Source organism: Chelonia mydas, chromosome 2, assembly GCF_015237465.2.
Source record: "Chelonia mydas isolate rCheMyd1 chromosome 2, rCheMyd1.pri.v2, whole genome shotgun sequence".
Classification (NCBI taxonomy): domain Eukaryota; kingdom Metazoa; phylum Chordata; order Testudines; family Cheloniidae; genus Chelonia; species Chelonia mydas.
The window spans coordinates 115,926,636-115,954,499 of record NC_057850.1 but is presented as its reverse complement, the minus strand read 5'-3'; the positions used below and the strand labels follow the sequence as shown (position 1 = coordinate 115,954,499).

Sequence of the window (27,864 nt, the reverse complement as noted above, 5' to 3'; positions counted from 1 at the left end):
TACCAGAAACTGTTCCCTGGAAGCTACTCTTCCACTTACTTAGCTTTCTTTTGTTATGTTAAATTTAGAGTTAGCGTGCCTGCAAGACAGATCTTACCAGCCACAGGTAACCACTTTTCCTAAAAGCAGCAATGAAGACATTGTAGTTATAAATAGAATAAAGCGTTTATTTATAACAATATTTACAGATTACAAAAAGGAAAAACAAGACTACAGCACTACAGAAGAAACAAAGTAAATAACAAAACTGTGTATATCTGCTAGGACCCTATCACACAGGCAAGAATTAAGACCAACCTCCTCAGAAAACATAATTAACAAAAAAGGTGGTCAAAACACAGAGGCACTTAGCAACCATTGTGTCATGCAAATCTGCTTCTTAGCTGAACTCTTCAACTCCCAAATGTACACTTTTCCCTCTCCACTGCTAAATTCTACAATCTTTCCCTGCCATCAGACAAGCTTTTCAATAAAAAATGTTCCATGTGAGGTTCATATCAATGCTAGATGCTCCTCCTAGAACTTTGGGGTTTCCTGCTTCTCTGTAGTTCTGGCACCCAAATAATAAGAAATTGACCAGCCAGCATTGTCTTAAACTAAAAACTTTAAAAGATGGAAGGGAAAAAAAAAGGTGGCTGAGAAGTCCAACATACTGCACCCAAAACACACATGCTTTGACATTTATCTCAAGCATTGTCTTGAATTTTCTTTAAATGGAAACTATTGCACATCACACACAAAGAGATGACTAAAAATGAACACAGTGTCACTTGTTTCTACTCACAATGGTACAGAATCTTCTTCTCCACTAAATTCTTGAGTGTTTCATGTAGTTTAGACATGGATACTGATACACTAATGAAAGCTCAGATGTTCCTAGGGAGTAAGGGTGAACTAGAACTTATTTCTATTGCAGGAATAGTGCCCAAAATGCATTTAAGTATGTGTACACACACAGAAATACAGTTTCTGGTCAGAAGAGCTTACAATATAAGATCCCAGTTCTGGAAACTTACATACTTTGCACAAGTTGTCCTATTTTAATTCAGTGGGACTACATGTGTGTAAAGCTGCATGCATATTTGCTGGATCAGGTCCTTAATAGCAAGACAACATACAAATAATATTGAAGGCAATGTAAGATACACATCTTACTTCCTTCTCTCCTTATGATACTGTGACGTGACCATCCTTGCCCTGCTTTTCTCTCCAATAAGTTAATATAGAAGTCTTAACCACACAATCTTTGTTTCCTAAGTTTAAAAAAAAAAAATGGCTAGATCCTAATTAACGTAGCCAGGGTCATGGCCAAAGCAGTTCTATATAGCAGCATAGCCTGAATCAGTTTCTTAAACTGCTGGGATGACCCAGTAAGGGTAAATCTTGTTCAAATTCTGGAGGAGGAAAGATGGTATTTACAGTTGTCTCATAAAGGCATGTCCACAGCCAGCTACCAATTATTTTGCCAGTGTTAGAAATGAATCTGAAGAGGATTTACACTAAACTAAGCATCAAGATTTCATGGGACATTCTAGTTCAAAAGCAAGCTGCTAGATGAGGAATGTTTTCAAATGATGTGCAGTTGTGAGTGATATGCCATTTCATATATAAGTACAGGTATTAATGAAAATGTTACCAATATAAACCAGATTGGCCCTAGCCAATTGTTTTAAATGGAACATAAGCAGATGAGTACATCTTGTGCTGACTCAGTGCATGGGGTCAATAGCAGCTGACCTGAATCAAAATATTGTTATATTAAATGTAACTGTGTAGAGTGGTGTGTGTGCTGGTTGGTAGCTTCTCACCTTTCAAAGATGCTGATTCTAATCACTCCGTCTTAGTCACTGATAACCCAATCATGGTACAATGGGTAAGTGAGTTCTGAGATGACTGTTATTCACCACCAGCCAGCTGTCACAGCTGGCAGCATTTGTTCAGAGAAACATGTCAAGTTTATTTAAAATTTATGGCTGCATTTTCAAAGAGCTTATAAATAAAATGCAATTATGCAGATACTTCAACTCGCAAAACATTTATCCTGAAAAATTGTTAAATAGATTTAATTTGAAACCCTCTGGGATAAATCTTTGTTACAAAATTGTTCGATTTAGCAGGAGAAAATGTAAATGAGTTCTGCCTCTCAGTTTGCATTGATCAGTAAGATACATTACTTATCACTTGCTTACAAGAGCTGAACTAATACATTTTTAAAATGTAACAAATGCAGGTTGTGCCTAAATATGAGCTATATTTTCTCCAGGGGTGGTAATACTCCAGTTCCAGCAGCAGTGAGCTGCTCGCCATGAGCACTCTGAGTGCAATTTCTTCGTTAGAGAGTGGAAGGGTTCTGGTGTCAGTTTTGAGTTCAGGAGGTGTTTTGTGTTCCCTTTATCCCCAGGCAATCCAAAACTCTGATTCAGGATATGATTAGTCATATGTGTAGGTCCAGAGCTGCTTTGAGAAATCCAGCGTGGAAAGTATGGAAAAGAAGGTTTAGGACCATTTGGAGGGTCTAGATTCTAGGATCCCAATTCATTGGAGCTCTTAAGCATGTGATTATTACCACTGTTGTTCAGGATAACATTTAAGCACATAGTGACTTCATTGCATCTTAAACACACCTTGAATGGTGTCCTTCACTAAGGATGTTTCCTTGAATTGGGACCTAAGGAAACTCCAAGTGATACAGAAAGCAGCTGAGCTGACAAGTGCACAGCGCTCCGGTCACTACTCTGGCTCTCCATCGATCATTGGTCCTGTTTTTGAACTTCAAAGCTCACCAGTGGGTTAGTTAAGTAGCATGGTGATAGAGATCTGAAAGCCCTCTCTGCAATATAGTTTCCACTAGTGGAGCTGCACTGCTGGCATATTATGCATCCTATTTTTTGCCAGTGCAGTCACTGTCTGGGAGTTACAGGTGCTCGGTAGTTGTCAAGATCAGGCCCCTAAATACTTTTAGAAAACTTCCTATTTAAAGTGTGTATTAAACAAGAAATCTGTTTTGTGACAAGTTGTATGGCAATGAGCCAAGAGAACATGCAGAGTGTTCTTACAACTGGATTCATCTGTACTTGGGATTTTTAATTGTGTATCTAGTATGAAAAACGAGTACTCTGTAGGTCCTAGAGAACAGACCCATTTCATTCCATGGTGAAGTTTGAGAAAAATCTTCTCATTAAAGTGTATAATTGTAACTTCAGTGAATGCTAATCACTTCAAAATGGTCTTCTGCACAGGCCTGGCTGAGTAGGTCTCAATCAGTTTGTGGTGCAAGAATGAATGTTAAAGTTGTTGGTGACTGAAAAGTCCTCAAGTTCTTGAATACAGGGGTCTTAATTATCCTACCCAACCCACCAGTGAGAGTGGGTGATTTACACAGGCCCTCTCACAACCATGAGATCTAGTAATCAGTGTGTGTCGGGAGGGTGGGAAGGGGGAAACAGCCAATTGCTCCCAAGAACTCTCATCAGAATAAGAATTGGTTAAGATCATAAGCCAGATTCACTCAAGCTATTCTCCCTTGACAATGCACTCCCTTCATATTTCTACAGGGTGGGGAGAAGCTTTAGTTTCTCCCCAGGGTTCCACAAGAGCCCTGCCCGCAGAGACTGCTGATACATGACTCCAACTCAGTACTATGTCCCTGCCTCTTTCAGCCCCAAAGATGAAAGAGTTGAAAAGTGATAAGCAATTAAAATCAGGGTGTTCAAATGGCAATCATTGCCTTCCTTCCCCTCCTGTACTACTGTTTACCTTAAACTCCAGGATGTTGAGATGTAATTCTGTGTAAGTTGCTCTGACGAGAAGCACTTGTAGGAACGTATTGCATTACGGGCCATGTTACATTGTATTCTATGAATATAATATCCAGCCCTTGTACAAATGAGCTCCAGTAGCTAAAATTTCAGGGTTTTTAAAACAATTGTTTCTGGCTTGCATCAAGAAAATTATTCTTGAATATGTGAAGAAGACTGTAAACTGATGTCCTGCCATCTTCCTCAGTTAATGCTGAGAGGTGCTGAGGACTGGTAACCCTGAAACCTAAAGGTATTTGAAATGTCAACAATGATAACCATTTCACTGCTGATCATTTTAGCAAAAATATTTAGCTAATATGGTAACAACCCTCCACCTTTTCATGTGCCAAAAACCTCCAGTTTACCCCTCTGACAACTTTTATAGTTCAATTACTTGTCCATACCAAAATCTGTGACACATACTGAACATGTAAGGGTAGTATAAAATCAAATTTAATATTTGAATAAGTAACATTGGGAATAGTGTATGGACTTCAATTAAAATAGAATTTTAAATGGAACTGCTACAGAATTTCTAGTCTGTTCCACCAGAGTATCAGATAACATAGGTTTTGTGGGGGACGGGAGGGTCTCATACACAAGGACAACTATGGTTGCAATAGGAATCATAAATCTGAATTTCTTGATTTCTAGGCATGTACAGAAAACTTCATCAATTTAGCTGTTCTATTTAATTTCCTTGTTTGAGGAAAAAAGTGAGTAATTTCATATTGATAGAAATGTACTACATTCATTTTGCTTTAGTATTTTCCCATGTGTATAATCAGACCATTGGTCCTTAATCTATGTATCAGAAAAAAAATGACAAATGTATAGAAATTGTATTTTTCTCTCTCTCCTCCCACCCTTCATATTGCACTTAAATTGTGAATTCTCTGTGGCTGACACCGTATCTTCCCATGTATTAGTACAGCACGTAGCGCATAGGGGAGCACTGATGCTGAGTGGGATTTTCTGGGTGCTAGTATAATATAACTATACTTTATAGATATTACTTTTATAAACATTTTAAAAAAATAGTTGCACTCTGGAACGGGATGATTTGCTGGTATGCTTATATTGATCCAATTCTTTTAAAAGTTACACAAATGGTCTAAAAGATGTCAGCAGGCAGAAGGATAAAACTTGATTTTTCTACAAGTGGATTCAATTGTCACAAGTGCTATTTCATATCACTTCTGTCTCATACCATTAAAAATACTTTAACCTGACAACCAACCTAAAATAAGATTGCTGAGCAGGATTCACTCATAATGAGAAGTATGAATTCAAGAAATTACTGTTTGTCAGTGTGAGTGTACTTCTGCTTTGGCATTGCAGATACAGATTTTAACTTCTGGCAATGAAAAGTCTTACTCGTTACTACGTTTTTTCTATAGAGTTTCTTTTTGGTCCTTGGCTGTTTATATTTTAAACTGTCCTTATCAGGGAAAGGACTGGTTAGAGCTGTACTTGGTGGCAGCAGCTTTGGGGAAGTCAATTTTACAGTTGATTGAGTTCTTGGTGCCGCCACACAGCATGAGGAAGACCTCCGCAAGAGCATGTTAGAGTTTAAAATGATGGGGATTTTAGAGCTTTTAAAGGCATCACAAGATGCTCTAAGCTGCTTTGTGGATGAACTTCTAACAGAGGATGTTCCAGCACTCCATTTGCAATTATGACAGTACTCCCAAGTGCATTTTGAGCTGTTCCAGTCATGCGTGCAGCAGCCAGAATGGTTGGATTTATTTTTCTCTTGATAGTCTCGATTAAAAGATGTCTGAAGACATAGAGGATCAGACAGTCTTGACTGCTTCAACTGATGCATGGATTTTGTGGAACTGGGTCGATTGCCAAGCAACATACTGGAAGATACTGTCAGGTCTCTTGTCTTCTCCTTTAATATAGTCAAGTGCTGCATCCTTTCAATTTCCAACAGACGAGATATTAATTTCACAACAGAGCTTTCTGGTGGTGGATTAAAGACTACCTTCCAGTCATCCCATTTTGATAAGGCCAACTTTTGTAAGTCCAGGTTATTGAAAGGTGGTGGGAGAAAATCAGGGTATGGAAACACTTCATTTTGGTGCTTGGAGGAAGCTTTTTCAATGTTTTCTATGGTTTCTGGTCTTAAGTTCAGATCCATATATTTGAAATAACTAAGCAAAACATCATTCACTTTTTCACTCTCAGATACATCACCTTCCTCTGTTAAAAGACTGTTCTCAACACTACTGTTTTGCAACTTCAAATTCCATTTGGACACAGAGAGAGCGTCATCACTACTACTTTCTGTAGCAGGATAGGAGTCAGCTGTGGTTTCATTTTTGACCTTGAAAAAATCCCCATCTCCATTTGTCCAGTAGATTCCTAATGGCATCTGCTGAGGTCCCCGGTAAGACACTGTGTGACAGCTGTTCATATGGGCCCCCACCAATGTGGGATTAACAGTAAAGAAGTTTAAAGAATTACCATGTGAGCTGGAAAGAGTTTCCACTAGAGGCTTATTGGAGACTCTGGAGGGAAAAAAAAAAAAGAAAATATAGTGTAGTTTTACTCAGGGAATTGGTAGGATAAAATGCATTTATGTGAGCCAGGCTGACCCTACTGAAGTCAATGGGCATACTGACTGACTGCAATGGAGTCCTATAGGATTTACCCTATATTTTTAAGGGGGCTAGCTGTTAATGTTGCATATTACAAGGAGAATAATGACTCTGTTCAATTTATATTGAAAGGGTAAATTATAGCTTTGGCTCAATCATACAGCAACCACTTTTTAGGGAAATACTCATTCAGATAGGACTTAATGCTTCTGCATACCAAGGGCTAACTCCTGCTTGCCTTGCTCATGTAAATAGTCCTACTGTTCTTGGCATAAAACTATTCTCCATTCATTAAAATATCAAAAGTGCATCTCCATGATGTTCTCCCTGCCTGAGTTGCAGCCCTTCTACTCTTCTTCTTCCAGATGGACTTTAAGGCCAAATATTCAACCAGTCACCTGTCACTCTGCTGTATTGTTATGGAAATTTAATATTAATTTTACAAGACTCTTACTTTGGTTTCTTTAGTGTGTACCTCTAAGGGGAATGTTTGACCCAAAAGCCCTACAGACATCTACATTCAGATCCATGTATTGAAACTGACCTCAGAAGAACAGCTCTCTTCTAAATTTTTCAGGACCCAAGCAAACATACATAAAAGGGAAGGATTACCAGCTTGCGTTCCTCGGATTGTGAGGGGGGAGAAACTTTGCACTACTATTGTTAGTGTAGAATTACAATTTAGTGTAGAGTTTGTTTTTCAGATCAGCTGTAAGACTGAAAAAACTATACTAACAAAAATACAGTAAGGTTCTCATCAAAACACATGCAACAAATTATGTTTATCAGTCACCATTAGTGGTCTTTAGTTCTGTTTCAACAAATGTCAGGTTGTGACAAAGTTCCGACCTTGTCTCAGTGGGTCTCACGCTTCCTAGCAGATTACGCTAGCCTCAGAGGCTCCCTGTGACCCTCCACGTAGCCCTTCTCTCTCTAGAGGCAAGGGTCACAGCCTACTGAGTCATTTTCATCAAAAGCCAGCAAGGGAGGTGAGGAGAAACTATCTTCCCTCGCACAGTCTCTGTTGCCTCCCAGGCTCAGTGATTAGTCAGAGAGGAGAGGGGGGACCCCGGGCTCGCCTTGTACTCCGGGCTCCAGCCCAGGGACCCTGATAATAGCAGCTCTTGGTAGCTTGGTATTTTTGGAAACAGGACGAGTATGATTCCCTGGGCCACTTCCCCACAGCAGCCCCCCACTTCCTCAATATCTATGTCACCCTTACCTCAGGGCCTCCTTCCTTGTGCCTGATAGGGTTTGTACTGCTCTATTTCTCCAGTAGCGTGGCTTCCTCCTACAGCTCCTGACACACGTGCCCCCACCTGACTAACTGGGAGGTTTTTAACTAGTTTCAGCCAGCCCTTGATTGGCTTCAGATGTTCCAATCAACCTAGCTGTCTTCCCTGCTTTCTGGAAGGATCTTAATTGGCCCCAGGTGTCTTAATTGACCTGGAGCAACTGCCATTTGCTTACCCTGGTAACAGGGATTTGTTTAGCCTGCGGCTAATATATCTGTCTCCCACTACCTTCCTATAGCCATCTGGCCTTGCCCCGTCACTGCTATACAGAAAATCTAATGTCATAGAGCACCTTTTTTTATTTAATGTATCTATCTCAAAACAGTTTACAAGGTAATGAGTTAAATATGATCTAAGATATTTAGATTGTAACTAGGGAGTGAAAATTATAGTGTAATAACTATGTAGGAAAATGGAATAGCCATTAGACATATATAATAGTGTAAAACACTCATATCTATCCCTTGCCTTGAGGTGACACATTTTTTCTACATTAGTTTAACTGCAACATTTGTTGTGTGGTTATTGCAAGATAACAGAATATATACTTAACACAGCTTTCTTAAGGGTATCTCAAAAATTAAACAGTGCTCTTTTGAGCTGTGAAAAATTCCAAGTGTTGAACACAAGGTACCTAAACGTGAACCTGACCTGAAACACCTTCATATGAAACTTCAGAAAAAACATGATGCTGATCTGCAGCTTAGACGTATTGCTAATGCGACTGAATCCCTTTGGGAATGTTCTAACATTCTGGCAAGTTCAGATTCAGAAGCGGATGTTTTCTCATTTAAACAAAAATGTGATCTTGTAACTATAAGCAAGGAGAAAGGCACTACCACTGAACAAATCAAATGTCAATTAAGTGCACTGGTTCTAAATGTTTGTATATATACACACTGAGTACACTGATAATACAGCACAATCTTCCACTTGTGTAAATTGCAATGGTGTGAGTGACTTTGTAGCAGCTGGTGTCTCCTCGCCTAGATCTTTTTTTTTTTTTAAATTTAAGTACATGAGACCTAGTGCAAGTCAGGTCTATTCTAAAAGCAAACAAATGTTTCTGAGTTTCAGCCCAAGTCTTCTCTGGGAGAGAAATGTTTACCATTATTCAAAGAGGGAATGAAAGCCAACACTAGCACAGAAACCATCCCTAATCTTCCTCATAATTTTGCAACAAAATTTAAAGAAGGGTTCCTACAAGTCTTTTCTAGCATATCACTGCTAGACAGTGATCCAATTTTTTATAATATGTTTAGCAAATGATATTTCAATATTCTGAAGGGTGAGATATTTAAGTGCTTTATAATGCAAAGAACTGGAAGCAATGTGTTATGTTTTGTTAATTGGATCAGTCAAGACTCAGTGGAGAACTCATGAGAGAGAAATTATCTGTCACTGTTTTCAAAGTGTTACACAGTCCCTATTTCCACATCTCACAAGTCAGAAGCCTGTCTAATCATATCACATGCAGTCATGTGAGTGTAAGACTCACAATAAAGTTGTTAAGAGTAGGCTAAACCAGAGGACCCTGTTTATAGACAGAAGGATTATCTGAGCATTAAAACTGCTCAGTTTTCATTAAAATGTACAAGGAAAAGTACAATGTCACTTTAAGTGGAAGGGGCACATAGTTTGATACCAGCATGGAAAGCCACTCAGATTTCTCTAGTCAAACACACTGCAGTGGGAGGGGGGAAGTATAAAGGAGAAGATGACAAACAAGGCAAAATAATGTACATCTAGACTGTACTACCATTGTATAGGACCCATCGGAGGTAAAAAGACTAAAAGTTAACAGTGCAGACCATAATTCTTGGGAGCATTAAAGGGTGTATTGAAGCCTTTTGCCCAAAACAGCTAATATATATTCTGGAAGAAACACTTTGGTACATAATTACTATGCATCTTGCAAACTCAGATGAATGAGTAGGAACTATGTCTGAGAAATTGAATCTGCTACACAGCAGAGCTATAAGTAAATCGGGGAAAATATGAAAAATAAGTTTATCCTTATTAGAGACACAAACTCCTCAAAACAAAGTGTTCCAAGAAAAGAAGCTTGAGACACTTGAAAAGTAGTAACAGTGAGCAATTTACTGTACAAGGTGTCTCAGGCACGAAGGAAATAGAAGTCTGGACAGGATTTATGACTAGTTTTAGCCGCAAGCTTCTTAATTCAAATGCTCAGGAAGAGCCTATATATTTGGAGAGGAGCTATAAAATACCTATGAGGAAAGCTTGGCAAGTTAAGAATGAAGGTACATACCAGCTAGGGTAAATATACTGGTATTCAATTGGAAAGAATTCTAAAAGCAGCAAGAGATTTTAAGGCAAATTTTAAACTGACTTACACCCAATGCAATTCAAGGGAGTTGGACAAGAGTGTAAGTTGTCTCAGAATTTGGCTCACTAGCTGCAATGGAAATAGAATATGACTTCCTTTTTGAAATGCACTGTGTAAGCCAGTGTTCCGTGAACTGCAGTTTGTCTGTGAAGCAGCTGGTGATGACTCTCCTTGTTTGCAGCTACTACATTTCATTAGACAGTTACATTCAAATTAAATACCTCCCTCATATTACTTTTTATGGAAGCAATTGCAGAGGCTGTTCCTGGAATGTTCTGCAAAGGGAAGAGAAGCGTTAGTGAAATTCTCTCTCTATTAAGATGTGATCTTTGAGAAGACTTGACAATACTCATTACTAGGTACCATCTATTCGTTGGCAGAGTACAGAGCAGCACTGCCTAGGGGACAACATCTCTCAGTGTTCTTGATCTAATGCTGTCCATGGAGCCCAGAAGTGGGGAGGGATTCTCAGGATTTATTAAATGGGAACAAAGTGGAGGAACAAGGAGAGGGAAATAAGTGGCAAAGGCACTTTCTGCAGCTAAAAGATGCAAATGAAAAAGTGAGAAGGCACGTACAGTAGCAACAGAGCTTTCAGGTTCTTCCTATACAAGCAGCATTCCTTTTTTCCTGCTTGTGAGTGTATTAGTGTGAATTAAATTTCACACTAACTTGCTAAAGGCCATGCATGCTCTATTAGGTTTTACCAAATGAAGATAATTGCTATTAAAATATTTTCTAGGTAATTGTGCAAATACAGCAAATATTTTAATAGCAATTACAGTACTTGTTGGGGGACCTGAGTTCAGCAAAAGCATTACTGGAAAATAATTAAAAGAAAATATTCTTTTAGCCCTCATTGGTACTGCAGAAGAGGAGAATAAAGATCTGCCAGTAATTCAGCAGACAGTTTATTTCCTACACACTAGACTGTGATGACAGAGCAATGCTGGTTAATTATTGAACCTACTGAAAAACGTATCAGGAGCTTTGCCTTATTCTCTTTACTATTCCAGCTGTTCACAATGTTAGATTACTGCAGCCTCATTCCCTGCCCCAGAAATTAGGGAATAGATTAGACGAATAACAGTACACTGAGAAGAGCTGATAAGCTTTCACCATATACTCTAGTAGGAATTTACCATGAGCATAGAGCTTAAGATAAGAAGGGACCATTAGATCAGACCTTTAAATTTCACCCAGATACCCATATATTGGTCCCAGTAATTTGTTAGACTAAAACATTTCAATCCTTGAGACTAAACAGTGTGTTACATAGGCAGAGTCCAGGCGGAACCGAGGCGCCACCGATGCTCAATGCTCCTGCAATGGCAGAGTATTGATTATATGATATGCCCAGAAGACCCCAGCAGGTGAACCATGCCTCATTCTGCAGAGGAAGGTGAAAACCCCCCAAGGACCTTGCCAATGAGGCCTTGAGGAAAATTTCGTCCTGACCTCTGATCTTGTGATCTGTTTGATCCTGTGCATCTGAGCTAGACACATCAGCAAAGCATCTGAGAGAGGATTATCTGTACCACTTTAGAGCACTTGTCCACCCTGTCCACTGTTGTGGCTCCAGATGTGGCAATCATCGATACTTCAGAAGAAGGGGGAGGGAGGGAAAGTCCCAGAATACATCTGGTCAACTGTGCACCACGGGGAAAAAATCCTTCTGAAAAAGGTGGATTCAGAGATGTTATGTCCTGTCTGCACTATTACTGAACCTATGTTACCAAAAACACCCCACCTCTGGTTATTACTGCCATGGTTTTGACCATACTGTGGATAGGATCTTAGTTATTTCTAGTATTTTAATATAATTTTAGACATATTTTAATGTAAAAAGATTCTATAAGAAACTGTTTTCTCTGAGTCACTTGGTGCCGTAGCACAATTGCTTCTGCTGCTTTTCCTTGAACAATATTAGGCCCTGATCCTGCAAAGACTTAAGAATGTGTCACTTTTATTTACCTGAGTAGTCTCAGAGAGTAAGATTACACATACGCTTAAGTCTTGGAGGATCACAGCCTATAGTACAGTATGAACAGTTTAAATAGTGTGTTTCCTTTTGGTGCTCAAATATTAAATACAAACAAAAAAAATCAATGTCACTCAAACTTGATTTTATAGGCCTATCTGGGCATAAGTTATTTGACATAAGACGGACGTCATTTCATAATGATGGGATCTAAATTAGCTGTTGTTGTTCAAGAAAGAGATCTTGAAGTCATTGTGGATAGCTCTCTGAAAACATCTGCTCAATGTGCAGCAGCAGTCAAAAAAGCTAACAGAATGGTGGGAATCATGAAGAAAGGGATAGATAATAAAAACAGTAACTATCATAATGCCACTATATAAATCCATGGTATACAGGTTGAATACTGTGTGCAGATCTGGTCACCCCACCTCAAAAAAAAAATTAGGATTGGAAAAGGTACAGAGAAGGGCAACAAAAATGATTAAGGGTATGGAACAGCTTCCATATTCGGAGAGAGTGGGAGGTTTCAGCTTGGAAAACAGATGACTAATAGGGGATATGATAGAGGTCTATAAAATCATGAATGGTGTGGAGAAAGTGAATAAGGAAGTATTATTGACCTCTTCACATAATACAATAACCCAGGATCACCCAATGAAATTAGTAGGCAGCAGGTTTAAAACAAACATCACACAATACGGTCAATCTGTCGAACTTGTTGTCAGGGGATATTGTGAAGATCAAAACTATAATGGGGTTCAAAAAAGAATTAGATAAATTCATGGAGGATAGGTCCATCAATGGCTATTAGTAAATATGATCAGGGATGCAACTCCATGCTCCGGATGTCCATAGCCTCTGACTGCCAGAAGCTGAGAGTCGACAACAGGAGACGGATCACTCCATGATTGCTTGTTCTGTTCATTCCCTCTGAAGCACCTGGCATTGGCCACTGTCAGAAGACAGGATACTGGGCTAGATGGACCATTGGTCTGACCCAGTATGGTCATTCTTATGTTCTTAGTGGGCAGGTGAATGGAAGGTTAAACCATAAATAGGGGCTGAGCAAGCAGTATACTGGAGTCAGGATATCTGTGCTAGCTAACACAAGCAGGAACACCCTGGTACTAGGGACAACAGACAAGATGTAAAGATGTAAAACTTGGAATGTAAAGATCAGGTTATATATCACCAGCACATGTACAGAGCATGCTGGATAGGGATTGGTTCCTGAAAAGTAACCAAGCCAATCACGAAGTGTATGATGCAATGTATAGTTAAGAATTCATGTGTTATCAGTGTTAGTAAAAATACATATAAGATAAAATTTTTCTGTGTAACTTTGGATGTGTGGTACACCCTATACCTGCCCCCTGTCCTGAGTCTGATCAACTCAGCATAGTTTTGCTGTATGCAAGATAAAGGAACCTGAGTAACAAGACTAGAGACTGAGTTCTTGGGGAACGAGGTGGAAGAGGTCTCAGGAGAACCACAACAAACTTATGCTAAGAAACAGGGAAAATAGGAAAGCAGAGTTCTTAAAGGCCAAAAGGAAAATGAGCCATATTAATTCTGGGTGTAAGAAGCCAAGATTACCTTTGAAGTCAATGCAAGTTGTACAAATTTAAGGCATTGCTGAATTTGGCCCAAGTAAATTAAAAGGTATAAAGAGAGGTTACTCACCCTGTGCAGTAACTGTAGTTCTTTGAGATGGGTCACCCTATCAATGCTCCACCTCAGGTGCATGTTTGCCTGCAATTGGATATTTTAGGTAGCAGTACCTGTTCAGCCTGTGCAAGTGCTCTACTCCATCTCATGCTGTGCACTGTGGCTACATAGAGCTGTGCAGGCAAACCACCCTCAGTTCCTTCTCTATGGCAAAGCTCTGTAGCAGAGAACCCTGAAGAAGAGGGGAAGGAGGCTGTGTAATGGAGCACCCATAGGGGAACACAATGCAAAGAATTACAGTTACTGCACAGGGTGAGTAACCTCGCCTTCTTCTTCAAGTACTGTCCCTAGTGGTGCTCCACTTAAGGTGAGTACTGAGCAGTATCCTCTCAGGAAGGGGAGGGTCTTTCGGAATCTAGTCCAAAACTGAAGACGGTACAGTACTGCCAGACAGAGCACCAGAAGCTGAGTCATGATATTCAGAAAAGGTGTGTATGGCTCTACATATTTCAGCAATGGGAACATTCTTTAGAAAGGCCACTAAAGTAGAAAGAACTCTTGCTGAATGGACTAGTACAGAAGAATGTTGGAGATTGAGATTGATAACAAAAGGTAATACAGCTAGATATTCATGGAGAGAGTCTTTGCCTGGGAACTGGAGATCCATTAGAGCTGTCTGCAATAGAGACAAACTATCTGGGAGATTTTCTAAATGGTTTATTCCTGTCCAAGTAAAGGTTAATGCCATTCTAATATCAAGTGTATGTAATACCACATCCGCCTAATTCAGGTGGGGTTTACAAAAGAAGCACCAACTGGATGAGGTAAGGAAACATAGAATCATAGAATATCAGGGTTGGAAGGGACCCCAGAAGGTCATCTAGTCCAACCCCCTGCTCGAAGCAGGACCAAGTCCCAGTTAAATCATCCCAGCCAGGGCTGTGTCAAGCCTGACCTTAAAAACCTCTAAGGAAGGAGATTCTACCACCTCCCTAGGTAACGCATTCCAGTGTTTCACCACCCTCTTAGTGAAAAAGTTTTTCCTAATATCCAATCTAAACCTCCCCCATTGCAACTTGAGACCATTACTCCTCGTTCTGTCATCTGCTACCATTGAGAACAGTCTAGAGCCATCCTCTTTGGAACCCCCTTTCAGGTAGTTGAAAGCAGCTATCAAATCCCCCCTCATTCTTCTCTTCTGCAGACTAAACAATCCCAGCTCCCTCAGCCTCTCCTCATAAGTCATGTGCTCTAGACCCCTAATCATTTTTGTTGCCCTTCGCTGGACTCTCTCCAATTTATCCACATCCTTCTTGTAGTGTGGGGCCCAAAACTGGACACAGTACTCCAGATGAGGCCTCACCAGTGTCGAATAGAGGGGAACGATCACGTCCCTCGATCTGCTGGCAATGCCCCAACTTATACATCCCAAAATGCCATTGGCCTTCTTGGCAACAAGGGCACACTGCTGACTCATATCCAGCTTCTCGTCCACTGTCACCCCTAGGTCCTTTTCCGCAGAACTGCTGCCTAGCCATTCGGTCCCTAGTCTGTAGCGGTGCATTGGATTCTTCCATCCTAAGTGCAGGACCCTGCACTTATCCTTATTAAACCTCATCAGATTTCTTTTAAACCACATCTTTCTTGGCACATCAGAACCACCAGAATAACCCTGGCCTTGTCTTTCCTTCTCTTGATCAGCACCTTGGATACCAGAAGAGTTGGAGGAAACGCATACAACAGACCTGACATCCAATGAAGGAGAAAGGCATTTCCCAAGGAGTGGTCGCCCACTCCGCATCTCGAGAAGAACTGGAGGCACTCTTGTATCTGGCCGTGACAGAGGTCTACCTGCAGGACTCCCCAACACTGAAATATGCAGTGGAATATAATGGAATCTATGTCCCACTTGTGATCCTCAGAGAAACATCTGTTGAGGGTATCTGCGATGATGTTCTGAATGCCCAGAAGGTAAGCTTGCTGAGATGCTGATATGATTTCGTATCACCAACTCCAGAGTTTCATTGCTTTGGCGCAGAGGGAGGGTGATCTCACTCTCCCTTGACAATTGATATAAAACATTCATGACTATCATCTGTCATGATCTTTGCCCCAATCAATGGCATAAAATGGAGATGTGCATTCCTGACCACCATGAGTTCCAGCAAGTTCATGTGTAGAGTGCTCGTGTGAGACAATCACCTGCCTTAAGCTACATGAGTGTTGAGATGTGCTCCTCATCCCAACAGGGAGGTAACTGTTGTTAGATATGGTTGAGTGAAGGGGACTCCTGTGCAAATGTTCTTTCCACCAGTTGAGGCAGAGACTATCTGTACCTGATGATGCTGGGGGGGGGGCACAATTTAAAGGTTGGGGGCGGGTCATGTGACTGCCCTGACATGTCGCCTCTGGGAGGAACCTTCCGGTCCAGGGCAGCCAATCTCATCAACTCCTGCGGCGGCCTGCGAGAGCCGGCCTGAGGAAGTGGTGGTGGCCTGCCTCCTCTGCTCCCTGCCCAGGCCTGGCAGCTGGAGAATGGGGCTGAGTGAGCCAGAAACGTGCCGGGGCTGGGGTGGGGGCACAGCCAGAGCCCCTCTTTTACCAGGCAGCCTGGCAGGGAGCAGAGAGGGCAGGCCTCTGCCACTTCCCCAGCTGGGCTCTCAAAGGCAGTCACCACGCTGCACAGGGGCATTGATTCAGAGCTATTACCCACACCCAGAAGGAGAAGTGGCTCCGTCCTGCCCCCTCCGCTCCCTGCCCAGGCTCAGCTGTTGTGGAGAGGGGACAAGTAAGCCAGAAACGTGCTGTGCAGGAGGTGTAGCATGAGAAGGACTGAGTCCCCCCTCTCCCCAACAGGCAAACCAGAGCAAGCCCTGCAAGGGCAGTTCAGCACTCGCAGAAATCTGGGGAGGGTGTGACCCCACGTGCCCTACCACATGCGTTGCCTCTGAGTTGAGGGACTTCTTCACAACAGTAGGCACCCAGAGTAGTTTGTTCAAGCTGTGTTTGCTTGGCAAATAACCATTTCTGAGCCACCTGTGGAGGCAGCGCACGAGCAACCTGACCTGGTTTACCACAAAAGTCCCAGCTGCCAAATGCCCCAACAACTGGAGACAGTTTTTGACTTATGTCTGGGGGCTGATTTGAACAGTAGTGACTAAATTTGATAGGGTTGTAAACCTGTGCATTGGGAGGTACGTTTGGCAGCTACTGCATCGAAGCAAGTTCCTATGAACTTCCATCATTGCATTGAGGCCAACGTGGACGTCTGAATTTTTAACTGCAGCCCCAGACTGAAGCTGTGTCTTCACTAGAGAGTTACAGTGGCACAGCTGTACCGATGCAGCTGCGTCATTATAAGATCGCCCGTGTAGCTGCTTTATGCTGACAGGAGAGAGCTCTCCTGTCAACATAATTAAACCAACCCCAATGAGCTGTGCTAGCTATGTTGGTGGGAGAAGCTCTCCCGCCAATATAGTGCTGTGTCCACTACCACTTATGCCAGCATAATTTATGTCACTATAGGGGGTGGTTTTTTCACACCCCTGGGCAACGTAAATTTTGCCAACAAAAGTGGTAGTGTAGACATGGCCTGAGAAATAGATCTATGGTCATCTGAGTGGAGACCGAGGTCTCGCTGTAGGAGCGTCCCTTTGCAGCCAATCGTCAAGCTATCAGAATATTAGGATTCCTCCTCTGTGAAGGTAAGCCACTATCACTGACAGAACCTTCAAAAACACTCTGGGAGCAGGAGAGAGAGACCAAATGGAAGCACTCTGTATTGAAAGTGGTTTTTGCCTCGAGTGCAACATAAGAAACTTCTGTGGAAAGGGCGAATCACTATATGGAAATATGCATCTTGTAGGTTGAGGGCCAAGAACCAGTCCTTTAAGGCCAATGATGGTGGTATTGCTGCAAGTGTTACCAATATGAACTTCTGTAACTTCACAAACCTGACTTAGAGTGGGTCCCCACCTGCTGTTCTTTTTCAGAACCAGGAAGTACCTGGAGTAAAACCCCTTTTCTCTGTGTTTTACAGTAACTGCTTCTGTAGCACCTAAGTTCAGGTGGGAGTCTATTTCCTGCTTTAGAAGGTACTTATGAGATGGGTCCCTGAAGAAGGATAGGGAAAAGGGGTGGGAGGGAGTGAGGGAAGTAAAGTGGATGAAACATCCTGCTCATATGATCTCCACAAATCACTTGTCTGTACTGATATGCTCCCAAGCTTGTCAGAAGTGAGAAAGGGAGGAAGGCATGCGAACAGTTGCAGATGGTAAGAAGAAGGGGGAAGGCACTCAGAACCTAGACCACCCACCAAAACTGGTGTTTCGAAGATGAGGCTCGTGAGGTCAATGCTCGTGTAGCACACAGTCTCTTTTTCTGGAACCTCTGCATCTTTTGTATGGATTCATAAGATCTCTGGGGGCTGGGGAATTGAGCAGGACGAGATCTCTGTGCTGTCTGGGACTTATTAAATTTATGCTCAGCTGTGTAAATTCCCAGAGACCATAAAGTGGCCCGGGAATCTTTTAATGTATGCAGACACTTGTCTGTATTCTCCACAAACAATTTTAAGCAACTGAAGGGAAGGTCTTCAACTGTATTCTGGACCTTCCTCAGAAATCCTAAGAGCTGAAGCCAGAAGGCCCTTCTGATGACCACTACCATAGAAACAGAGCGAGTAGCTGTGTCAGCGGCATCCAGAGAGGCCTGCACAGATGGTCTGGCAAGAAGCTGATCCTCTGTAATGATTGCCTGGAACTAGCCCCTCTGCTGTGGTGGTAGATGCTCAATGAACGAAGTGAACTTTGAGTAGTTGGTGTGATTATATTTCACCATCCACACCTGATAGTTAGCAATTCTAAACTGCAGAGATGTAAACAAATATGATTTGCAACCAAATAAATTAGAGATACTTCTGAATTTTGTCATGTGGTATTGATTTACCATGGTGCTGCCTTACACATTCATGTACAGCCTTGACAACTAGGGAGTTGGGAGAGGGATGAGAAAACAGAACCTCTGAATCTTTAGATGGAACATAATATTTTGAATCAGCCCATTTACAAGTGGGCAATATTGTTGCTAGGGTATGCCAGATTACTTTTGCAGGATACAGAAGAGCCTCATTAATAGGTCGTGCAAGTCAGACAGATGACGCTGTGTGCAATATATCAAGCAGTTTATGTTGTGACTCCTTAGTCTCCTCAAGTGGAATTTTGTAAGGAGTTCACTGTCCTTTCAGTGAAGTCCTGGAACTGTTTGAAGTCATCAGCCTGGGATGGTGAGGCAGACATAACTGCTTCATTGGGGATGAAGAAGAGAGGTTGGTTGGCAGGATGATTCTCATCTCCTATTTCTCAAAGATATCCTCTTCTGGATCAGACCTTTTCGAGAGAGAGGAGGAGAGGGACTGTCTACCCTTATCATGGCAACAAGTGATACTAAGGGCCCTAGAGAATTGTTGGCGGTACGCTGCCCATGGATCCCAGTATGGCCAATGAAGAGGGTCCACATGATGTAGGTGAAAAAACTCAAGCTCCCTTTCCTAGAGTCCTATTGAGAGGATTCTTGAATCTTCCACTTAGAAGCTCTAGGGGAGTATTGCACCGAAGTGATAGAGGCAGTCAACTTACTCAGGAGACCGATGTATGGGCAGGCAAGGCAGTCCCTGGCCTGAGTGAGAAGCTGGATGGAGTGAGCTCTCCATTATAAGGAAACACCTTTTAATTTCCTGGTTCTTTCTGGGTCTCGATTTTAAGACCAGGCAAAAATTTCCTTGGGGAATCACACGCACGCTGCTATCCCCCACCCCTCCAAAGTGTAACGGACCATATCATGACTGCCTGTTGCTCACTACGATAGCCTCCTGGCAGAGAAGACAATGTTTAAAACTTGGAGAGCCAGGCATATCCACCCAGCAATCTAAAGTTCCCCTCAGGGAAAAATTGAAAGGACAATGGTCCTTCCAACCATTTTTTTAACTAATAGTAACAATAACTTAGATAAGTAAAACTATGAGAAAAACTGCAATTGAACTAAGCTCAACTTGGACTCCATCTCAGGCCAAGGTGCTTGAGAAGGAACTGAGGATGGTTCACCAGCACAGCTCTATATAGCCACAGCGCAAAGCACAAGGCAGAATAGAGAGCATGCATGGGCCAAACTGGCACTGCTACCTAAAATCTCTGATCAAAGATGCGTGGGGCGCATGCGCACCTGAAGTGGAGCACCCATAGGGACACTACTTGAAGAAGAGCTGTCTGTTTTATTGGTGTTACGGTGTCTGGTTTATTGAGTGTTGCAGGACTAACTTACTTTTTATAATTAATTAAAAAGGCCACAAGAGTTTGCATGGTTTAACAATTAAAAGTTCAGTGGAACCCCACACATACAGGTAAATATATAGGGAGTCCTCGGACTTACGACGCCCAACTTACGTCGGATGCCACTTACAACACTTTTCAATTGACTGCCTGTTTCGCCCTTATGACGCTCAATTTGCATAAAGTTCGCTTGAAATCACTTCCTGGTTGCTTTATACCGGTACGGAGCTGGAAGGAGTCACTTCTGATTGGCTTCAAGGCAGCAGGGTAGCTTGTTGCCAAGTAGGGTTGCTGCTTATTTTTGATTGGCTCCCGGCCCTGGGCTCAGCCAATCAGAAAGCTTGAACAGTGATTGGCTGAGGCTCAGCATGTGTGCCATCCTCCCTGGCTTTCTGAGCAGTATATGTGAGTTTATATGTTTATCTGAATGCTGTTTACAAAATAAAGTGTACAGTAAACACATTGATGTTGCAACATGAGTCATCTATAATTCATTTAGTACAAAAATCTGGGTTATTGTGGTGAAAATAGTGTATCAAGCCTTGGTTCAGGAACCAATGCCCCCTTCATACCATTGAGTCCTATGGGAAAAGCGGTTTCGACTTGCAACGCAATTCTGAGGAACGAATTGTGTCATAAATCCGAGGACTCCCTGTATTTCATAATATCTGAATTATGGATTACATTAGTTTTATATCTAATATTTTAGATAAAGGCATTTGAACAAAAATCTAATGGATGAAAAAAATTATTAGATCTTATATGCAGTAATGGATTAAACATGGTTGGTATAGAGTGAGTTCAGAACAATGTTTGTAATCCTGTGGATGCATTGCAATCTGTAACTGAACTTATGAGCACCATCAATTTATTAATGGTATCTCTAGGAATAACATCAAAGACTAAATTTTTGAACATCACACTTGAACCATTCAGTGCTCAAATGGAAGTTTTCAAAAAGCATAACTTCCTGAGCCCTCCCATTATTTAGAACATTTGTGTACCACATGTAAGGTCCTGGGAGGTTTTCAAGGCTTAGAGTCACAAACACCTTCAAGGTGCCACAAACACCCTGCTCTTCCCGGATTGCTAAAAGAGGAGAATGAGGGGGCCTCAGCTGGCAGCGGGCAGGGTTCCAGTGTGAAAAAGGCTGAACTACTGCTATATATATGTTTGGTGCTATTCCATTAACAGTGAAAACTGAAGACTTGACAGAGTATATGAAGGATTTATTGGAAAAAAGAGTTAATGAATTGCATACCAAGATGGCAAGCCAATATCCTTTAGGTTTAACCATAGTACAAAATAGTTGTGGTCCAGAAGAGATTAAAGGCATTTACCAGAACATCAGAATTCATAACTCTGTTATCTCACTTTTAATTAAAATACCAATGCATAAATTCATAAAACTCCTTTGAACTCTACTCTGTTAGAAAATATATAAGCTGACAATAAACCATAAGTATATAACTTCACAGAGTGTTAAATGCATGTTTTAGATGCAATTCTCTTGCTTGTTCACAATGATTTGACACCTTTTAACAAAACTGTTCAGTTTAACTGGATTTAGGTGTTAAGAATAAAACTTTTTTTTTTTACCTGTTCACAGTAGTATTGCTTTGATCATGTGCATATCTCCAGGAATGAAACATCCCTTCCTTGCTATTATTTTGACTGAGCTGCAATAAGCAGAAAGAATATCTATAAAAATACTATTGATATATTTTAGAATAAGCACCAAGAATGCAAAATGAAATAAATGGCATAATTAAAGTTATTTGACAAACAAATCCCACCTGTGTTCTTCTAGTCGTATTTTTTGACAAACTAAGATCTGCCAGTTGTTCCACTGCTGTCGTGTAAGCATCCTGTAAAACAGAAGAGCAACTACAATATTTAGTAGGTGTGAAGACACTTTTCATGCATGATCATTTATTTATCTTGGATCTTTTGGTCCAAAAATTGTCCTCAGTTAAAACCATGCAACCCCATTCGCTTCAGTGAGGTTCCAAGTGTGTAACTGAGGGCTGAATTTAGCTTTCAATAAAACATTTAAATTGCTGTGTGAATTTAGTGCTCATGAACAGTGATGGCTTGAGAGGCCTGGAATCACACAGAAAAAGTACAGCACATGGGCAGGGCTTCTTTATACAGCAACGTTGTCCAAGAGAAATCACTTCTCTATAGGTGGCAGGGCTAATATTACTCCATAGGTTTCAGAGTAACAGCCGTGTTAGTCTGTATTCGTAAAAAGAAAAGGAGTACTTGTGGCACCTTAGAGACTAACCAGTTTATTTGAGCATGAGCTTTCGTGAGCTACAGCTCACTTCATCGGATGCATAGCTATGCATCCGATGAAGTGAGCTGTAGCTCACGAAAGCTCATGCTCAAATAAACTGGTTAGTCTCTAAGGTGCCACAATTACTCCATAGTAGTTTTTGACCCACACTCATTCAGTTTTTGACCTCTCTGTTGAGACTGCCAGTTCAGACAAGTTGTGAACTTGCAGACAGAGAAAGGCATGGACTGGCTCTTTCCCCAGGCTAATCTGATTTGTCACAGATGCTCAATTCTTATTATAATGTACTGTTAGAGCACATGGAGAGCAGCAACATGTGCACCTGGAGCAGCAGAAAGATTCCTGCTGTGGTAAACATGGCCTACTGAGCTTTAACTCCTCAAGCCTGTTTTAGATGCATCAGGCTACCCGCCTCAGGCAATAAATCAGCAGTGCTGCTGAATTCAATCCATGTGAATGAATTAGTTAGTCAACTTTCTGTTCAGAACCTCATTCTGCTACCAGGTTGGTCTGACGGTACAGAGATGTCCTAACCCAGTGTCCCATCATCTGTGAACCTGGCCCCAAGAGTGGTTTCTGTTGCTTTCTGTCAGACTGGGACAGAGAAGAAGATAGGGAAGCCTTTATTCAGACTGAAGAATTCACTCCCTGAGGCCTTACTGATGAATTCTACAGAACTCTGAGGTGAATACTGACTTATTGCTCTAATTCAGAACAAAGTAAGAGAATGTGACAATAGCTTTTGCTCTATTAAGGGACACAACTGGAATGCTTCCCAGGGCCTTCCAGGTTTGCTTCAACTATCCTTGCTGCCATTATAGTTGCTAATTATGTAATGAGTTTTTTTGTGCTTTTGTGTGTGTCTGTGTGCATGTGTGTTTAATTGAGAGCATGCACACGACATGGGAACTTGCCAAATTAATTTCATATAGGCTGCTGAGCAGCCACCAAATGGATATTTCATCATTTTATCTAAGGGAAAGGAAAATCATGTTCAACAATATGAAGGGTCTATTCTCACATGCATACATGTAACTCCCCTGGAAAGGAATAGAAGATACAAATATGTAACTAAGATAGCATAGATTGCTGTATTTGCTCAAAAAATCTATATTTTGCAGGTTTAGATTCTGCAATCAAAACGGTCTTCCTATTGGTGAGGTGTAAAGTGCACTGAAATGAGTTTTCACTTTTTAAAACTAAGTACATCTTACAGTTTGACCTCATGCAAATCAAAGAGGGCAACTATAACTTTTAAAGAAAACTTGGAATATGAATAAGTGATTGGCCAATTACAATGAGAACGCTGTTCAAAAATGCAGTTGCCTATCTTTATTTGAAAAATATTTTTAAAAAGAAACATTTTTTTTTCCTAGTGGAGCCATAATTTCATTTATAACCCTACTTCTTCAGATGCATGGAGTGAAAATTACAGATGCAGGCATAAATATACTGACACATGAAGAGAAGGGAGTTACTTTACAAGTGGAGAACCAGTGCTGACAAGGCCAATTCAATCAGGGTGGATGTAGTCCACTCCCAACAATTGATGAGGAGGTGTCAATACCAAGAAAGGGAAAATTGCTTTTGTAGTGAGCCAGCCACGCTGTCCCTATTCAAGCCCAAATTAATGGTGTTATATTTGCAAATGAATTGTAGCTCTGCAGTTTCTCTTTGAAGTCTGTTTTTGAATTTTTTTTGTTGAAGAATGGCTACTTTTAAATCTTTTATTGAATGTCCAGGGAGACAGAAGTGTTCTCCTACTGGCTTTTGTATGTTACCATTCCTGATGTCTGATTTGTGTCCATTTATTCTTTTACGTAGAGACTGTCCGGTTTGGCCAATGTACATGGCAGAGGGGCATTGCTGGCACGTGATGGCATATATCACGTTAGTAGATGTGCAGATGAATGAGCCTCTGATGGTGTGGTTCATCTGGTTGGGTCCTCTGATGGTGTTGCTAGAGTAGATATGGGGACAGAGTAGGCAATGGGGTTTGTTACCTGGGTTAGTGTTTCTGTGGTGTGGTGTGTAGTTGCTGGTATTTGCTTCAGGTTGGGGGGCTATCTGTAAGCGAGGTCTGGCCTGCCTCCCGAGGTCAGTGAGAGTGAAGGATCATTTTCCAGGATAGGTTACAGATCGTTGATGATGTGCTGGAGAGGTTTTAGCTGGGGGCTGTACATGATGGCCAGTGGAGTTCTGTTATTTTCCTTGTTGGGCCTGTCCTGTAGTAGGTGACTTCTGGGTATCTGTCTCGCTCTGTCAAACTGTTTCCTCACTTTTTGTGGATACAGACTAACACGGCTACCCCCCTGATAATTTCATTTATGGCTTTTTAAGTAGTACAGTAGTGGTTTAGTCCTTTTCAACTTAAGTGTCTAATTTGTTTGATAGATTTTCAAAACCAACATTTAGGTCTGAAACCTATGAAGTTAATACCAGATAAGTTTGACTTCAATTACTATCAAAAGACTGATGTTTATTCTGCTCTTACCTTGTGCAACTTGCTTGAAAGAATACCTGTAAAACACCAACAGTTGGTTTATGTTTACAGAAGTCCTCTAGAAAAATTTTCTCCATACAGAATTTTGAATGGCTGGGATTCCTTACCGCCTGTTCCAGTCTTGTCTCCCGACAGATAGTATTTATTTTCAGGAAGGTGGACATCATGTTCCAAATCACTGGTATGTATATTCTATAACAGTATTTGAGTTTTAGTAAGTGCAAAAACAGAGAAACTAAAGATATATGGTAACTATGACAATGTAGGTTTAATAACTTTATGAGCCGGACCGAGGAAGTGGAGAATGGAGAGAGATGTTAACAGGAATAGCTGTGGGACAGAGAAATGATATGAAGTAAATACTTCCACTTGGCCTGTTGGGTGACCTTGGGCAAGTCACTTCCCCTATCCAGGCCTCAGTTTTCCCATCTATAAAATGGGATAATATTGACCTCTGTAATAAAGTGCTGTGAGATCTACTGATGAAAAGCGATATATAAGAGCTAGGTATTATTATTACTTGTACTAGACTAAGAAATACATTGAAAAGATAATATTGTGCATTCATATAGTGCAGGGGTGGCCAACCTGAGCCTGAGAAGGAGACAGAATTTACCAATGTATGTTGCCAAAGAGCCATAGTAATACGTCAGCAGCCCCCCATCAGCTCCCACCCTGCTCCCAGTGCCTCCCACCCACCGGCAGACCGATCAGCACCTCCCCCTCCCTCCCTGCACCTCCTGATCAGCTGTTTGTGGCATGCAGCAGGCTCAGGGGAGGGGGTGGGAAGGGGTGGAGTGGGGGCAGGGCCCGTGGCAGAGCCAGGGGTTGAGCAGTGAGCACCCCCCAGCACACTGGAAAGTTGGCGCCTGTAGCTCTAGCCCCAGAGTCGGTGCCTGTACAAGGAACCGCATATTAACTTCTGAAGAGCCGCATGTGGCTCCGGAGCCACAGGTTGGCCAGCCCTGATATAGTGCCTTTAATCTCAAAGTATCCCAAAGAAATTTACTGATCACGGTCCTGATCCTGCAGGGGGCTTCATGTGGGTAGACCTTTTTTCCTTTGCAAAGTCCTATGAATTTGACTGGTGCTCCAGACGGAAGGCTGGGTCTGTCTGTATAGGGTTCACTACGGGATTGGGGCTTTAGGGTTGTGCATCAGTAACTGCGTGCATGAGAATTACCACTGGCTTTTTCAGTAAGACTAGCTGTGTGCATGAAGTGATGTCCTTGTGTTTGTGGAGCCCACTGTTTGGTAATGTATGTGTCCTCCTCCGAACGTGATCCACAGATGTGCGGAGTGTGTTACAACCCCCAGTGTGTGACAACCTGTAGCCACTCCTGCTTTCCGGTTAGTAGGGGCCTGTTTTCAGCTTGACTGGGGGGGAGGGGGTTCAAAGCTGGTGGCTGTGTCCCGTTTGCAGACTCAGGAGCCCGAGCAGAAGCAGCAAGGCTGCGAGGCGAAGAAGGGGATCACGGGCAGTAACTACCGACCACTGAAAGGGAGCGTGCAAGTCGGAAAGCGGCACCACAGCCCCGGACTCCCAGCGCTACGGCAGGTGGCGGCGTCCCTGCGCCCGTGACCAATGTTTGGTGCCCCCGAGGGCAGCGGTTTAAGGTGTATGCACAAAGAAACCACCGACCGGCTGCGTCCCCGCCGGACGCGGCCAGGCCAAGCCCACCCGGGGGCGCTGGCTCCGCTCTGCTCCTGCAGAGCAGCGCGGAGGCGGGGAGCCCGTACCTGGCGGGAGTCGGAGGAGAGGCTGGTGCCATAGATGCCGCCTGTGAAGTCCCCCCTGTCCACAGCGCTGCAGCGCCGGCTCCTCCTGCCAAACCTGGGGGGGGGAGAGAAGCGCAGGGGCGTGAGGGGCAGCCCCCGGGCGACGGGCCGGGCCTGGGGCGGGAGCGGGCCGCGCTCGGCCGGGAGGGGGGGGTGACCGGGCCGCCCCCCCACCTACCCTCGGAAGCTCCCGGGTGACTGTGTCGCGGCGACTCCGGCCCCGCTGCCGGGCCGGTCCATCGGACCCTCCTGCCGCCTCCGCCGCCTCCGCTTCGGCCGGCCCCGCGCTGCGGCGTCCCCGGCCCCGCCCCGCGTCACAAGGAATCGCTATGGGAACGGGCCCGGGGCCCAGCCGCTGCCCCGGCCCCACGGAGGCCTGTCACCCAATGCGGGGGCGGAGAGCCACCGCCTCGAGCCTCTCCCTCCGGCCCCTGAGCGTCTCTACTCCCTGCACCCCCGTCCCGCACTCAGGCCCACGTTGGGGGGGAGTCTGGCGCCCCCGCCCCCAACGCTCTGACCCCCTGCTGCAATTTCCCCCCCTTTGGGGCGGTTTTAGAGCAGTTCAGGCCCAAGCTGTGCCACTTACTTCGTTTCATAGATTTACGGTCGGGCCAGGGTGTGTGGGCCCCCAGCAAGCTGGAGCCTGCTTGTGTTGAGGGCTGCCAAACATGCCCAGGCCACCAAGCCCAAATATGGGGACAACTGTTTTCTTGAACAACTAAATATGAAATCTTAGGAACCGGGGGCAAGAGAGCAGCAATTTTTCTCCTGTCTGCTTCCTTCTCTGTTTTCACTCAGTCAAATCTTCTTCAATCTCACTCTTTTTCGACTCCACTCCTGCCTTCTCTTACTATCTCCTTTCATGTCTCCTGCCCACCTGGATTTCCCTTCTTCACTTTCCACTTTCACATCATCTTCATCCTCAATGTGCCTTGTCTCACATCTGCATGTTTGCTTGGCCCCACCTCTACAACACTACCGCAGTTCCACCACCTGTGATGAAATCCTCAGTCTAGGCCTTCATCTCGTCTCCCCTTAGATATTGCATTTCCCTTGTCTGTGGCCTCTCCACGTTCCAGTTCTCCTTACTGCAGCATATATAGAATGCAAAGCCTGATTTTTTTTACTCATACAAAGGAGAGCAACTACACAACAACTCCTTCTCAGATAACTCAATTGGGTCCTTATTTGTTTAGGATCCAGTTCGTATATGCCCTCCCAGAACTTGCTCTAGGTTTTCTTCTGTTCCCTGTCCTG

General features: G+C 42.9%; 1 protein-coding gene and 1 long non-coding RNA gene across 3 annotated transcripts in view; one reads left to right on the top strand and one right to left on the bottom strand.

Moving 5' to 3' along the window:
- LOC122464557 overlaps positions 1 to 18,592 on the top strand; it is a 121,439-nt gene extending 102,847 nt beyond the window's left edge. The window contains exons 2-3 of the long non-coding RNA XR_006288719.1: positions 15,402 to 15,671; positions 18,321 to 18,592. This is a non-coding gene — a long non-coding RNA (uncharacterized LOC122464557). The remainder of the gene's footprint in view (positions 1 to 15,401; positions 15,672 to 18,320) is intronic.
- On the bottom strand, positions 66 to 26,910 carry FAM217A (family with sequence similarity 217 member A). 2 transcript variants are annotated; one of them, XM_037893217.2, is made up of 7 exons: positions 26,786 to 26,910; positions 26,569 to 26,662; positions 24,936 to 25,020; positions 24,820 to 24,845; positions 21,823 to 21,894; positions 21,626 to 21,705; positions 66 to 6,316 (listed from the first exon to the last, which is right to left on the bottom strand). In XM_037893217.2, the coding sequence occupies exons 1-7, from the start codon at positions 26,845 to 26,847 to the stop codon at positions 5,098 to 5,100; spliced, it is 1,638 nt and encodes a 545-aa protein (XP_037749145.1). In that variant the 5' UTR covers positions 26,848 to 26,910; the 3' UTR covers positions 66 to 5,097. The 2 variants fall into 2 exon arrangements, with proteins under 2 accessions (XP_037749145.1, XP_043396113.1); XM_043540178.1 differs by lacking the exons at positions 24,820 to 24,845; positions 26,569 to 26,662.
- Between the last annotated feature and the right edge of the window lie 954 nt (positions 26,911 to 27,864).